Below are 15,700 nucleotides of genomic sequence, written 5' to 3' on the forward strand. Positions count from 1 at the left end.
CGCTTGCTGCTTCAGGGAACTTTCGCTTGCTTCGCTTGCTTGGAATCACTTTCGCTTTTTGACCTCGGACTGTGTTTTGACCATTCTTTGTCTCCCGCCCCTGGTAACTTCGGACTTTCGGACTGTTGACCTCGTTTTTGGATTCTCCTCTGGCTTTGTCGACCTTGGAAATGCCTGCACCCTTCAAAAAGTGCGACATTTGCGGGGGCAAGGTGCCCGTCCAGGACCCGCACTCCTCCTGCCTGCTGTGCCTTGGCAAGAACCATGATATCAAGGCCTGCCTGCTCTGCAGATCCCTCTCATCCCAGGCCCGGAAGAACCGTGAGTCCCGGCTCACTTCGGCGATTGCCCTTGGCGAAGGCGAAGGAGAAGAAGCGCTCCCCGTCCAAACAGGCCCGTGCCTCCGCTTCGGCAGCTCCTCGTGATCCGGAGCCGACGCCAGCAGGTCGGCGGACTCCGGTACCGGACACCACACCGCCTCTGCCCACTATGGACTTTGTCCACGGGACGGACGACACTGCTCTCCCTAGCTCCCCAGAGCACCGGTCGCCCTCCCATCCTGCAACCGACGACGAGGAAGGCCAGCCCCGCGGGCATGAGATACCGGACCTCTTCTTCGACACGCAATCGCGCCGGTATTACGTGTCGGTTTCGGAGGACAGAGTGATGAAGGAGTTCACCAGGCTGAACCCCCATCCTGTAGACCAAGGCACCCCGTCCAGATCGGTCCCGACCGTGTCTGTCTACGAGAGGTCGCCGTCTTCACCTCGCAGGTGCTCGCGATCCTCAGCGGACCTTGCTCCAACCCGCCCGAGATCCCAGGTTAGGGTGACGGACCCCCTCTCCTCTGACCTGGACTCCGACGACGAGCCACTGCTTCCATCCGAGGCACCTTCGGACGAAGATGTCCTCTCGGGCCCGGCCTCTCCCCAGAGGATGCATAACCCAGAGCCTTCTTCCCCGTCGGACGACGTCCGGTCCTTCACCGAACACGTCGTTAAGATGGCGAGGGCCCTCGACATCGAGCTCGCTTCCGCGGAAGACGACGCTGAGGACCCGGTTGAGCGTTGGGTGCACGGTCGAGTGCCTACTCCACCTTGCCTGCCTCTCCTTCCGTCACTCCAGACCATTGTCAAGAGGTCCTGGGACTCTCCGGCCACCCTGTCGGCGCCCTCCCGCAAGGTAGAGTCGCTCTACAGGGTCGCCCCAGCGAGCTGCCCTTGGTTGGCCGACCACCCCAGGCCGAACTCTGCCATCGTGGAGGGAGCCCAACACAGCTTCGTCCCGAAGCAGGCGACCTCCCCTGTCGACCGGGAGGCGAAGAAGGTGGACGGACTGGCCAAGAGGGCCTACTCGGCATCGGCCCTTGGGGTCAAGGCTGCCAACTACACCGCCTGCATGGGGGCCTATATCCAGACCCTCATGGAACGGATCTCCCCTCTCATCCCGGACGTCCCAGATGACATCCAGAGGCAGCTGGTGGAGATCAGGGACGAGGCTCATTCCATTGGGAGTTGGCTCATCACCACTTCCAGGAATATGGCAGACTGCTCAGGGAGGGCCATGTCAGCATCCATGGCACTTCGACGCCACGCCTGGCTGAGGGCCTCCGACCTCAACCCTACGGTCAGAGCTGCCATCGAGGACATGCCGCTCGACGGGACCGGGCTCTTCCACGCCGAGACCGACGACCGCCTGAACAGGAAGTTCAGGATGAAGGCGGCGGCGAAGAAGCACGGCATGTCCTCAGCACCGGCTTTTCCGTTCCGGAAGCGTCAGCGCCCGTGGCAGCCGCAAGGTCAGTCACAGGGGACTTTCTCCCGGGATCGGCAGTCCCAGCAGCAGGGCTCCCAGAGACACCGCTTCCCCTCGCAGTCTTCCTCCTCCTCTGGCCGTCGCAACTTCCCGCCTCGGTTCCGCAAGTCTCGCCGGCAGGACACCGACCAGGGGAAGAGAGCCTGAAGGGACGCAGCACGCTTCGTCTCTCCTTCACCCCTCTTCTTTTTGGACATTTTGAGGCCCTCTGTTAACACCTGGGCCTCTATAACATCGGACTCGTGGGTTCTCAACATCGTCCGCAGGGGTTATGCCCTCGAGTTCCAAGAGCTCCCTCCAACTGGAGCCTTCATGTCCACTCCCCCCTCGGACACCCTTCTCGACGAAGTGCGCGCCTTGCTTGGTAAAGGGGCAATCTCCCCTTTGCCGCTCGACCAATGTCCTCGGGCCTTTTTCTCCAGGTACTTCACGGTACCGAAAGCGGATGGGGGCATCAGGCCCATCCTGGACTTGAGACAATTGAATTTGTTCCTTGACTACCGTCGCTTTCGAATGGTAACCCTGGCTTCCATTCTGCCTCTGCTTCACCAGGGCCTGTGGTTCGCGACCGTCGACCTGAAGGATGCCTACTTTCACATCGCGATCCGAGAGTCCCACCGGAGATTTCTCGCCTTCGCTGTCGGCTCCACCTCGTACCACTACAACGTGCTTCCCTTTGGCTTGGCCACGGCTCCACGAGTCTTCACAAAGTGCATGGCACCGGTGGTGGCATACCTTCATCAGAAGGGCTTCATGGTCTTTCCCTACCTGGACGACTGGCTGTTTGCAGCCGAATCCCAAGGCGAGCTGCAGGAGGCAGTCTCATTCGCCTTGCACCTCTTGGACTCCCTCGGGCTGGTCGTCAACAGGGAAAAGTCCCACTTCACACCGACCAGGCAGGTCAAGTTCATCGGGGCCATCCTCAACTCCGAAAACTGCTTAGCCTTCCTCCCTCCGGACCGGTTTCAGGCCCTGACAACGTCCCTCAGGCCGTGCATCTCCCACAGAAGGGTGAGAGCCAGAGACGTCCAAGTCGCCCTGGGCCACATGGCATCGACGACATTCGTCACCCCCTGGGCAAGACTGCGTCTTCGACCTCTCCAATCCTGGTTCCTCTCCGTCTTCTCCCCGATGGAGGACCCCCCGTCAAGGTGGCTCACGGTACCGAGACCGGTGGCTGCTTCGCTCAGATGGTGGCTAGACAGCTCCAACGTCTGCACCGGGATGCCCTTTCATCAGCCCCAGGCACAACTGACTCTGACAGCCGATGCATCCCTGGAGGGATGGGGCGCCCACCTGCTCGACCTTGTCGTCAAAGACAGGTGGTCCGCACAAGACAAGCTCCTCCACATCAACGCCTTGGAGATGCTCGCAGTGGAAAAGGCCTTGAGGGCATTCGAGTTCGCTGTCACAGGAAGAGTGATCCTCCTGAGGACGGACAACACCACCGTGATGTATTACATCAACAAACAAGGTGGTACCAGATCCAGGACCCTGCTCGACCTCACGCTCTGCATCTGGGACTGGTGCATCCAGAGACACGTCCTCCTCCAGGCGATTCACCTTCCCGGGGAGGACAACGAGTTGGCAGACCGCCTCAGCAGATCTCCATTGGTGTGCCACGAGTAGAGGCTCCATCCCGAGACGGTCAGCGACCTCTTCGACCGGTGGGGAACCCCCCAGATCGACCTCTTTGCGACCAGGTGGAACAGCCACTGTCCCCAGTTCTGCTCCAGGAAGTGATTGGACGGATCCCTCGGAGATGCATTCGCTTTCCTCTGGACGGGGGAGCTCCTCTACGCCTTCCCTCCGTTCCCTCTCATCATCAGAGTGGTGTCCAAGATGACAACAGACCACTCGCATGCGATCCTGGTCACCCCGTGGTGGCCGAGACAGCCGTGGTTCGCATCCCTTCTCAACCTCTCCAGGAGATGCTTCCTCCGCCTCGACCGTCGTCTGGACCTGCTGTCGATCCAGGACGGACGGATTCTCCACCCGGACATCGAGAGCCTGCCGCTGGTAGCCTGGAGGATACAGCCCTGACTGCCCTGCCGGAGGCAGTGAGGTCGGTGATCCTGGCCGCGAGGAAACCTTCCACCCAGCGCTCTTATGCCCTGAAATGGAGGAGATTTTGCCTCTTCCTTGACCAAAAGGGCTTGTCTCCTGCACAGGTGTCCACTCCAGTGGTGCTGGAGTTTTTGATGGCACTTTTGGATGGAGGGCTGTCCCTCACATCCATCAAATGCTACCTGTCTGCCATCTGTGCCAAATACAAGTTCGGGGGGAGGGTTTCTTTCTTCAAAGATCCCTTGGTGAAGGGGTTCCTGAAGGGTTGTGCCAACCTTTATCCTCCTGTGTCAGTACCAACGCCGGCTTGGAGCTTGGAGTCGGTACTGTCCGCCCTCCAATCCAAGCCTTTCGAACCGATGGCCACAGCGGACCTGAGACTATTGACTTGGAAAACCGCCTTTCTTGTGGCCATCACCTCTGCCCGCCGTGCGGGCGAACTCTGTGTTTTACGGAGAGACCAGCCATTCCTGAGGTTCCACAAGGACAAAGTGGTCCTCCGTACGGACATCACCTTCTTGCCTAAGGTGGTGTCTGCTTTTCACATGTGCCAGGACATTGTGTTACCCACTCTCGCATCCAACCTGACGTCGGATGAGGAGCGACGCCTACACTCTCTTGATGTCAGGAGAGCACTGGCATTTTACCTGGACAGAACTGCTGCCTCCAGTCGGTCCGAGAGACTTTTCCAATGCTACTCGGAACCGAAGAAAGGGTTGCCTGTGTCTGCGCAGAGGTTGTCCAAATGGGTGGCTGGTACCATCCACCTCTGCTATGAATTGTTAGGCAAGCCTCTCCCTGGCAGGGTTCGGTCCCATTCCACAAGGTCAATGGCAGCATCCTCTGCTTTCCTGTCGGGGATCCCCTTGGAGGATGTCTGCAAGGCTGCCGTCTGGTCCCAACCTTTAACTTTTATCAAACATTATAGGTTGGACACCAGGGCCATCCGAGACGCAGCTTTCGGGAGGGCTGTGTTGGTTTCAGGGTTGCATTAATCACACTACTGATAGTTGATGTTTCAGTGCTTATGTACATGTGTCACTGTTTTTACATTCTGTTGAATGTTGGTTGCACAATGTCTATGGGACCGGTCTTGCATGACCTCTGCTCCCTCCTCGGGTCTAGCAATGTTTGCTATGTTGACTGTTCATGAACAAAAAAGACTGACCCCTTTTTTTATGGTTCAAGGTGTTTATTATTGTAATAAATATACCTTTGGTTCACCATAGCTTTGGTTTCAGGACACTCCCTCCGCCGCATACCTTAGCTTGTCAGTCTAAACCCATTTGTATGATTCGCAGAGACCACGAAGAAGAAGGACAGGTTGCTTACCGTAACAGTATTTCTTCGAGTGGTCATCTGCGAATACATACAAATCCCACCCGTCCGTTCCCTCAGTGTCCTGCTCTCATTGGCTCTTTCCATCGCCTGCTTGGCGGAAAAATTGCGGAACTGGGGAAAAGAGCGGGAAGGCAGGGGCCTTATAACGGGTGGGCGGAGTTACCGCCAAATAGTTTCAATATGTTGCAGAGTTAACTCTGCCCAGTGATTCCAGTAGGTTCCGAGCAGCACTCGGGCATGTCACTTCTTCTTAGCCTCAGGGGAAGGCAATGACAAAACTCCTCTGAACAAATCTTTCCAAGAAACCCCCATGATAGGTTCGCCTTTGGGTTGCCATAAGTTGGAAACAACTTGAAGGCACACAAGAATAACAACAAACTCAGACTTGACAGAGTTTGGCTACAGCAACCTCACTGCATTTTGCAGAAGAATAAAGCAGCAGTACTTTGAGGGAAATAATAAAGATAGTTCAGCAAGCCTTCCATCTCCAACACTGAGACAAATGTTGAGGAGCTGGATGCTTTGTAGTAGTAGAAATTATGAAATTGATGTTTTTGATTTTTGCATTGTTTAGAAGATACTGAATGTTTAGTCGTGAAGACACATCTCGTGGTCATGTGGCCAGCATGACTGCACCAAACGCTGTTACCTTCCCACCGAAGTGGTACCTATTTATCTACTTGCATTTGCATGCTTTTGAACTGCTAGGTTGACAGAAGGTGGAACTAGTGACAGGAGCTCACCTTATCAGCATTCGGCCTAAAACTGCCAACTTTCTGAACTTCCAGTAATCAGAATTGGTGTTTTATCCACTAGGCCACCACATCCCCTAAGGATGTAGTAGTCTTCAGACAACGCTGGCTCTTTGGCTTAGTAACAGGAGATAAGCACCACCCCCTACAGCCAGTTACGACTAGACATTCATGTCAAGGGACTACCTTTACCTTTAGAAGATACTAGCTGTAGCTTTGATAACTGAGCTTGTGTATACTTTGCTTCAAACTACCAAATTGTTCTAGCCCAGGATAATCTGTGCTGAAATTTACATTCTATTTAAAATGACAGAGTAATTATACCACACTTCTTTAAGGATGTTTTTTCCTCCATTATTTAAAGACAACTACCAATGAAAGTGGGAATGTTGCAATATCTTGACATCTAATTCATTCTTTTTCATCCTTGTACACACTACTTTTGTTTCTGTTCAAAAAAGTCTGACCCTGTTGCGTATCTGATGGTCCCTTATTATGCTGGAGCAAGTCTGGGCATAGTGCAGAGTACCGCACCTTTAACTCCAGGGGTAAGTGTAGCCCCTTCCCGAAAGGATTATGCAGAGGTGGGAATCATGCAGCCCTCCAGATTTTGGTGGACTGCAAATTCGAGCAGCTCTAGCCAGCAAAGATAGTGGTGAGGGTTGCTGTGCAGTGCATCTGGAGGTCTGTAGGATTCCCCACTCCCAAGTTATGGGATTCTCAGATTGATCTCTTACAAATTTCTTCCTCATTTCAACCAGGAAAGCTTAAAGGTAATGAAAGGAATAGTCCGTGGTCTGCACACACTACACAAAGCTGATATAATTCATGGGTCACTGCATGAAAACAACGTATTTGCTGTAAACCGAGAACAAGGAATTGTTGGAGATTTTGACTTCACAAAATCAGAGGTGATGTAAACTGGTTTCTTGAATATAAATAGATGGGTGGTGTCAATGCTGTTAGTTCCTCTTATCATGAAGTCCTCTGTAAATCCAAGGGATTTCAGATTGGATGGCTCAAAAATAGTGCAGTGGTTTGCTGAATTGGTGTTATTGCTTTGCCACTCAGTCCTGTGAGAAGAGGAACCTCTAAAGGATTTAACATTATCCATTGCATTAAGTTAAGGCAAATTTATATTGAGAGCAGAGAAAAGTGAATACCTTTGCAATGTGTTATCTGGTTTATTGTCACTATAATTTCTGCATGGGTGTAAAGACCGGGGGGGGGGGGGAGTATTGCACACCAAGTAAGATTCTACCCCCAAATAAAACATTATTTCAGTCTCCAGAGTGAGATTTTGAAAATCATTCCCATCTAGAACTCTTATATTTGCTTTATTCATATTCTGTTCGAATTGTTGACTGCCCCCTTTCTTTAGATGTCTAAACTGTATTTCTATCGGCTCAACTGAAGTTTTAAGTTTCTGCAGTGTTAGCAATTTGAAAGAAAATTTCATTGGGGAGGGAGAATACTTATTTGGAGGGGGCAATGTCATCATTTTGTCTCAAACTGTCGCTACATCCCTGAATCTCTCTCTGCTTTTGTAGTGTTAGGTTTTAATCAGAAGCTTGAAACATTACACTTTTGAACTGCAGCTCCCAGGCAGGCTGGGAGATTATGAAAACTGTGATCCAACAAAATACATTTTTTTCTTTGGCTGCAGTGCTAGAAGAGTTACATGTGCAGCTCTTGTAGTATGGTTTTGTGCTAGGTTGGAGCTAGGCTTTTGAAGGGCACATATAATACAAACTCAAGAGCTAGCAGGCCACTACTTAAAAGTTTTTGGAGTAGAGAAGGGTGGTGGATATGTGTGAATGCAGAACCTTGCTACAGATTGTGTATATTTTATGTGCATGATGTACTCTCATGGTACTAGAAGATGGAATAATATGTTGCATTAATCATGCAGTTTGCCCTTGAATGCGTGGTTTGTACATTGCGAGGTAGAGTTCAGACTAGGACCCTAGCATAGGGAGTAGGCTCATTCTAGGTCTTTGCTCTTAGAAGGATTCCAGTCTGGACTTTGCTTTGACCTGTGATTGATGTGATGGGAGCAGAGGCTGCTGTTGATGTTGATGGGAGCTTTTTACTTCCATGTGTATTGTTAATATGTTCTACCAATTTGGATTGGAACTACAGAGGAAGGAAAGCTGTAGTCGTCCCCTCCCCCCCTAAAATCCTAATCTGGATCAAGGGACCTGTAGTGGCTATCTGTGAAAGAAGTTTTATTATCAACAAGCCAATAATTTTTGGTTTAATAATCATATAGTTGGATACAGAAGATCCAACTATATGATTATTAAACCAAAAATTATTGGCTTGTTGATAAAAAAATAAAGAGAGTTAATGGCAGAGATTTGTTCAATCCTCTCTTTAAATTTCACTGTATTAATTTCTGTTTATATTGCTATATCTGTATGTGAAAAGAAAAAAATAAATAGTTAAGTTGTTGAGCCAAAATGTGCTACAAGATTAATTACAAGTAACATGACAAGTTATAATACGAGTCTGCAGGGGAGTAGTTATGAGAGTAAATCATTCCAGAGATTAGTGTACAATCCTCCTAGAGCTGTGCCCAGTGTCAGATAGATACACTGATAGCTTTCACCATCATATTGAGAAGTAATACACCTTTTTGACTTGCTATGGAGGCTAGCATTGATGTTACATTTTTGTAGAATATGTGAGAGAAGAAAGTTTTCTTGCATAATTCCACTCTGTGATTTTTCTGGTTCTAGACTCAGCGTGTTATGCTGAATTCCTTGGCACTGAATGGTTTCAGTTTAACTTCTCCTGAAGTAAGACAGGGACAGCCACCATCTCCAGCTTCAGATATGTATGCTTTTGGTTGCCTACTCTACTGGGTATGTAATGCCTTATTTGTAAATGTGTTAAATTTTGTGCCGCATCTGGTTTCAGAAATATGGAAAACTATGAGCAGAACTGCTATTTTCCAAGCATCTTGAAAATGCTTGAGCATTACTTCACTATACAGAACTACATTTATGACTGTTCCTATGGTATTTATCACACGGAGGTTATTGGAGCTCAGATCCTGGGTGACTCCTGGTTCAGCTATGCAAATTCACGTCGTAACTTGAATGTTTTATCACATCTGGTTGCTCTTCCATTGCCCCTCTGAATTGAAGGGGAATCAAATCCAAGGCAAGTCACGTGATGTGGATTCACGCAAAGCGGAGTGAGTGCAAATTGTATTACCACACCAGTGCATACCATGCGGATTCAACTATTTGAATTGGGAGCCTTGCACAAGATCAGTGGGGCTCTGAACGCATCCTGAACCTTTGCACTTCTGGGGTGAAGAAGGGAGCCTGGTTCCACTTTCACATGGATCCTGGCCTCACGTGAATGACAGCTTCACGTTTCTTCCCTCTTCTATTTTCCCATCTCTGGCAGCCAAATTCAAACGGGGTCCTCCGTGTCAGAGTCCCCATCCATTTCAGCCACATCTACATCTATCCTCTTGTCATTCTCCTCCTCTTTTTCATCTACATCTCTCCTTCCCTTTGTAACAGTTGCCTTCTCTTAAATTGCATCCACACTGGGGATAATCCGGTTTAACTCCACTCTAACTGTCCTGGCTCAGTGCTATGAAATTCTGGGAACTGTGGTGTCCTGAGACATTGAGCCTTCTCTACCAGAGAACTTTGGTGCTTCAGCAAACTAATAACTTATTATTTTCCAGTTTTTCCATGCACACAAGCAGCCTTCCCCAGCGGCATCGGAAACAGCCGCTTTCCCCCTCCACTGAAATCTCCTCGATCAGGTTTAGTTTTAAGTCACTATCCTAGGCACTTCTATAAAGAAATAAGCCCCACTGAGTTCTGGGTGACCTTGGGCAAGTCACACTCTCTCAGCCTCAGAGGAAGGCAAGGGCAAACCCCATTTAAAGAAACTTGGCAAGAAAACCTCCACGATAGGATCATGTGGGGTTGATCCCCCGCTCCTAACCCAAGAGGCCTTAAGGTCACCATAAGTCGGAAATGGCTTGAAGGCGCACAACAACAACTTTAGTGGAAGGTCCACCTTGGAAGAAGTATGTCTGCAGCCAACAGAGTTTTCAGATGGGGGCCTGTTTCTGTACTACATCGATCACTAGGGATCTGTGGTTTCTACAAGGACATCGGAACGTCCGCTTCCAAGGTGAGCAGAAGGAGCACAAAACAGATCCCAAGGAAAGCTCAAAAAAGCTCTTAAACTTTTGACTGGGAAAACACCAAGGCCTACTTACAACATAAATGGTGGTGGTGGTGGTGGTGGGGGTTTGAGTAGTTGTGGCCATTGGGGAGGGGACCCTAAAAAGAGCCTTCAATGGGATTTCTCATTCTCCCCAGAGGCCTAGGAAAGCCGGGGCAGTGGTAAATAGTGGTTTGTGCCGCTGTGGAGTATGACAACTCTGGAGACCAGGGTTCAAATCCCCACTCATGGGATGGGAGAGCTGGGGCAAGTCACACTCTCTCAGTCTCGGAGGATGGCCTTGGCAACTTCCCTCTGAACCTATCTGGCCAAGAAAACCCCCAGTGATAGATAGGGTCTTTATAAATTGGGAACAACTAGAAGGCACACAGCAACAGCAGCCATCAGTGCTAGAGGGAACATTCAGTGCTGTTTTGTTAAAAACAACCACCACCCCTTGATTTGGAATCGGATGCTCCCTCCCCTCCTCCAAGGCTGGAATGGGGCAGCAAGGTTCAAAGGGGCCGAGATTCCAGGAATAGAACGAATAGAATAGAATAGTTCCACCCGAGAACGCGAAGGAGCCAGGATTCCAAGGCAGAATGTTGGCGAGGCCAAGATTCCAACAGAGCTACTTCCAGGAGGGAGGGAGCTTAGAGGGGAAAACTAGGCTGTCCTCCTTTTCCAGGATGCATCCTCCATTTCAGCCATCTCTCCAGGAGGGGTTTCCAAAACGCCCTCCCCTTTGGAGCAGGACTCAGAGAAGCATGCATTGATATTTCTAGTGGTTTTTAAAAAACCTTTCATTGGGTCATGTCCTCTGTTTTTTCTTGAATGTCCTCCATTTTTGTGGTGAGGACACCCCTGCTCACCCTGGCCAGCGAAAGTGACTTTTTGAGGAAGGGGATCGTCTAACTTAAAACATCCCTGAGGATCTGGGAGTGGGATCAGGGCTGTGTGTGATGCTCCTGCCTCCACCTTGGCCCCACTTTGGAGGACATCCTGCCCCCCACCCCCAAAGAGTCCTTTAGAAACTTTACTAACCCCACTCTCTCTCTTTGACCCCCTTTTTCCCTTTCTCTCTCCCCCTAATCTGCCTCTTCCTCGCCAGCATGTCTCCTGTTCACGTTAAAACGTGAATGCATTCATTCCCCAGTGGCCCTTGACCCAGTGGCATCGGAAACAACCACATTTCCCCCTCAGCAGCAATGGAAGTGGGTGGGGGGGAGTTCCGGAAGCAAATGGGGCAAATTTGCAGCACGGTATCATGGGAAATGTAGGACCTTCAAGGTTTTGGGGGGGGTGTACCAGGATGGAAGCAAAGTTGCATTCCACACCAGACCAATTAGGAGTGAAATCGAAGGGAGCTTGGGTGCGAATTCTGTGAATTCATTTCCCCCCAAATTCATCGAAATGAGGAGTCACTTTGGATTCACTGCTGAAGCGCCACGGAAGGAGCACCCATAGAGCTCCCATAGAAAGGAAGCAGGTGTGATAAAACTCATGTTATAACGTGAATCTGCATCGTTAGTCTCACAGTCACCCCAGATCTTAGTTCCAATAACCTCTGTGTGCTAAACGCCTATGTTTTGCCTTTTCCTCAGCTACACATGCAAAACCAAGGTTTTCATGTTTGTGCATCATGTATTCTGTGTGGGATCATCACTTTGTTTCGCTTTCACTTCTGGTAGTAACTTAATAAACACTAAATGCTTCACTGGTGTTGCCAGTTACATTATAATTAATTGTGTATCTAATCCCATGCTAACTAATTTTTTGTGGCATAAGATTTCATGGGATGTTTCTTAGTCTGAATTATCACAAAATGAATTGTGTTTGCTGCAGCAAACTAATGCAGACACCCCTCTGGGAAGTATACCTATGCTAGTCCTGTGCACTGCTAATTCTTAGTGAGGAAAAATAAAATTTGGGCCAGCAGAATAAATGTAGTACTGTATTTGCTAAATAAAGAATATGTTTTTATATGTTTGGCTTTCAAGTATAACCTCCTTGACTTTTTTACCCAGTTTTACGCTGAGGAAATTACTGTGTACTTTAAATCACTGCAACATTCAAGTTTTCAGGAGCTTTAACTTTAAAGTATTTTGTCCTCTTTAAAACATTTGCAGCTATTTATTGGAAACCAAGAGTTTAAAATAGACAAGGACGGGATTCCTCAAGTGGATGGCCTTCTAATGGTATGTTTGTCTTCATCCCTTTCATGAATATTTCAGGTAATACTGTAGAACTGTCTAACAGACTAAATAATCAATCTTTAGTTATCAAAACAGAGCAGTTGCAAGAGGACTACAGTGCAACATTATTGGTATTTCCTCCCCCCCCCCATTAAATTGAAAAAAAGTTGAAACATCACAGTAAAGTATTAAGGGCAGGGTAGTGCTAAAGGGATGCTAAGTCTTTTGAATATGTTTATGGGTATAACTCAGTTAACAAAGTGGATGTATTCCTAGGAATTACAGTCAGACCTCAGTATCCAAGGGGTACAGGGTACCAAAATCTGTGGCTGCTTGTCCCTAATGGCAGCGTGGTCATGTGGCCACATTGTCATTATGGACAACTGGTCTGAAATCCTTCCTTTCCCTCTGAGGCTTCTGCCCTGAGCTTTGCTTCGTGAGCAGATCGGTGATGGAGGCTGGAGCTCCGTTGGGCATAGAGAGCCGGAGCTGGTCTTGGGTCTTGGAGACCCCCCAGGCCTGACACCCAGGATGGATGCTCTAGGCTCTGAGACCCAAGCCCTGGCTTCGGCTCCCTCTGGCCAACGGGCCTCCAGCCTCTGCCTTGGAACCGCCCACAAAGCCAAGCTTGGGATAGAAGCCTTAGTGGGGAGGGAAGGAAGGAAGGAAGGTGGAGGTAGAGGGAGGGAGGGAGGACTTTAATTGTCCCTAATAGTGGTGCAAATGTGTGCACACGTCGCCATCAGGGACAACATGGGTTTGTCGTCTACAGATACCGAGGTCCCCCTGTACAAGCTTTACCAGAAAATTTGATACCAGAGGCAGAAATAATCTGGAAAGAAGAAAACCCCATGATAGGTTCATCTTAAGGTTGCCTTAAATCAGAAACTACTTGCAAGCATACAACAGCAATAGACATTGGGTCCTACACCATAAAGAACAAGAGTAGTTCCACATGTTTCACAAAACTTTTTAATTTAAAACTAAGCAATATGGACATGGGATGTGAAACATCCAGATCAAATAAACCTTGAATATGTAAACTATTTTAACCTTAACAGAGACACTTGAAGGTTTCTTCCAAAATGCATCCAGGGATGGTTTTCTTTCCCAAGCCTCCAGTTTTTTTTTTTTTATGATTCCTGTTTTTCTGGCCAGATTTCTAGAAATATCCTTTTTAAACTTTGGAGGTAGCTGGTGAGGGAAGCTTATCTGCTCTCTCCCCTTTTCTTTCTGTTTTGCTGCTTCCACATGCTCAGTATGGGATTCTGGAGGCAGCAACTATTTACCTTACCTGTTTTAGGCAAGCATACACAGCTGCAGTAGGATTGGCTAGAGCAGATTCCATCTTTCCAGGTGAAGCTTTATTGCATTATTTACTTTAGGCATGCTGGTTCAACCTAGCACAGGAAGTCTATATCTCCCCTGTCCTCCTCCGTTAGTGTCTGTACTACTAAAAAGCCTTATGTCTAGACCAATGGTCCCCAAACTGTGCCCTTTAATAAGAGATTTTGGACCTCAGCTCCCAGAAGCCTCAGCCATGTTGGCCAAGATTCTGGGAGCTGAGGTCCAAAATCCCTGAGGACAAGGGGGGAAAGGAAGGCTTGGTGAGCATAAAATAGCCTTGGCAAACAAACAAACAAACAAACAAACAAAAAAAACAAACCTTTTTTGTTAAGAGCCTTTGTTAACTGAGTGTTTGCACATGCCACTTTTTTAAAAAACGAAAGTGACCCCACATGAGGCAGGAGCAATGTGGAGGATGTGGAGGAGCAGTGAAGCTGGGCATCCAGCCAAATCACAATCTGGATAAATTATTTTACCAGGGATCCAGTGGCATGACATCAGTAGGTGTGGGCCTAGCCTATTCCTTTGCATTCTTTGGCCCGCAAGGTTTGAGCTGGTAGTACTTAGCCTTCTACCACTAATGTACTCCTGCTTACCCCTTAAGGATTGCATTTCCTTTAAGGATATGAATATGATGAACCAGTCAGAAATCTAGCTGTTAAAACCTGCACAAGTGGAATCTGCCAAGCTATTTTCAAAGGCATCTGCACTTACAACGCAGCAGTGAAGGGAACCTGTTTCCTGGCCCAGTCTTGGCTGGGAAGGGTCTTCTCTAGCCCACAGAGGTTTTCTGGCATGTCCCACCCTTCTTTCATTACTGAGCTGTGTCTGAGTAAATTAAGATCAATATGAATCAGTAGTGAAGTTCTTGATGACCATTTTCTCTTGCCTTGTTAAGAACTCATATTACAGTTCTGCCCCTTCCTGTTTTTTCTTTTTAAGGTTAATAGAGTTAAATCTCTGCTCTTGAATCTTCTGTGCTTGAACAATCGGATGACTTCAGAGCAGGTGGTGAATGATAGCTGTTTCCTGTTGTCTGAAATGATCACAGTTCCACCAGAACAAGGACAAGCTGAATGTGGAAGTGAAGGCGCAAGAACAGAAGATACTGAAAGTGTGACTGAAGGAAGCCAGGATGGAGAAATTGCACCTTTAGGAACTATACAACTAGATGGTTGTGAATGTTTTCAGAGTGTAAATTCAAACTAAACAAAATTAATTTTTTTGGCATAATTTGGGGGTACCAAAGGGAACCTTTCTAAACTTGCAATTTTAAAATCTACAAAAGAATACATAGGCTGATCTAGAAAGTTTTATATGTATGTTTCCTGCTTTGGCCTTGAATATGTTTTTTGTGTGAACTGAGGTCCTTTATGGATAGTTGATATCCATGGTTGAATTGTGGGTTCAGTTTCTTTAATATCTCATTTTCCTTCTGCAGTCAAAATTCTTTTTACTTGTCTTTCAGAATTCTGGGCATTGCTTTTCTCAGTGAATGGAACTTACCAAATTGCTTTAAAGAACGTGTTTTTTTTCCTTTAATGATTTTGCTTTTGCAAAAACAGTATTTAAGTATGTATTCAAGATTGATTTGAATAAAGTTTTGAAGCAAGTTTGCAGTTTATTCTTTTGGTGTTTGTGATAAATCTCTTAAGAGGTTTAAGTAGTTAGGTCTGAAAGCTTCAGCTATGCTTATAAAGCACATCAGTATTTTTTCTTCCTCCTTCTTTTCAATGCAATGTTAGATTGCACCTGACCACTAGGTGCTGCTATTGACTTGGCACTATTGAGCAATAGTTCAGTAATGGAGCAGTGGAGAGTAACTTGAGACAGTGATTCAAGCTAGCTGTTGCTATGTAAGGAATGGGCAGTACAGATTTTAGGAAAGAGATAAGCCATTTTAAGTGTATAGTTGGAGACAATTATTTTGCCCAGTTTCAGGATGTGCCATCTGATACCATGTTAAAGCATTTATTTTTTTGA

At 47.9% G+C, this 15,700-nt stretch overlaps 1 protein-coding gene across 3 annotated transcripts in view; it reads left to right on the forward strand.

Annotated features, from left to right (window-relative positions):
* The window catches only part of STK31 (serine/threonine kinase 31), a 65,507-nt gene extending 50,190 nt beyond the window's left edge, over positions 1 to 15,317 (forward strand). For all 3 annotated transcript variants that reach the window (XM_042477316.1, XM_042477317.1, XM_042477318.1), the window contains exons 21-25: positions 6,437 to 6,523; positions 6,737 to 6,886; positions 8,717 to 8,842; positions 12,305 to 12,373; positions 14,660 to 15,317. In XM_042477316.1, the coding sequence (XP_042333250.1) occupies positions 6,437 to 6,523; positions 6,737 to 6,886; positions 8,717 to 8,842; positions 12,305 to 12,373; positions 14,660 to 14,926 (699 nt within the window). In that variant the 3' untranslated portion in view covers positions 14,927 to 15,317. The remainder of the gene's footprint in view (positions 1 to 6,436; positions 6,524 to 6,736; positions 6,887 to 8,716; positions 8,843 to 12,304; positions 12,374 to 14,659) is intronic.
* Positions 15,318 to 15,700: the final 383 nt, after the last annotated feature.

This window comes from Sceloporus undulatus, chromosome 6 (assembly GCF_019175285.1).
Source record: "Sceloporus undulatus isolate JIND9_A2432 ecotype Alabama chromosome 6, SceUnd_v1.1, whole genome shotgun sequence".
NCBI lineage: Eukaryota > Metazoa > Chordata > Lepidosauria > Squamata > Phrynosomatidae > Sceloporus > Sceloporus undulatus.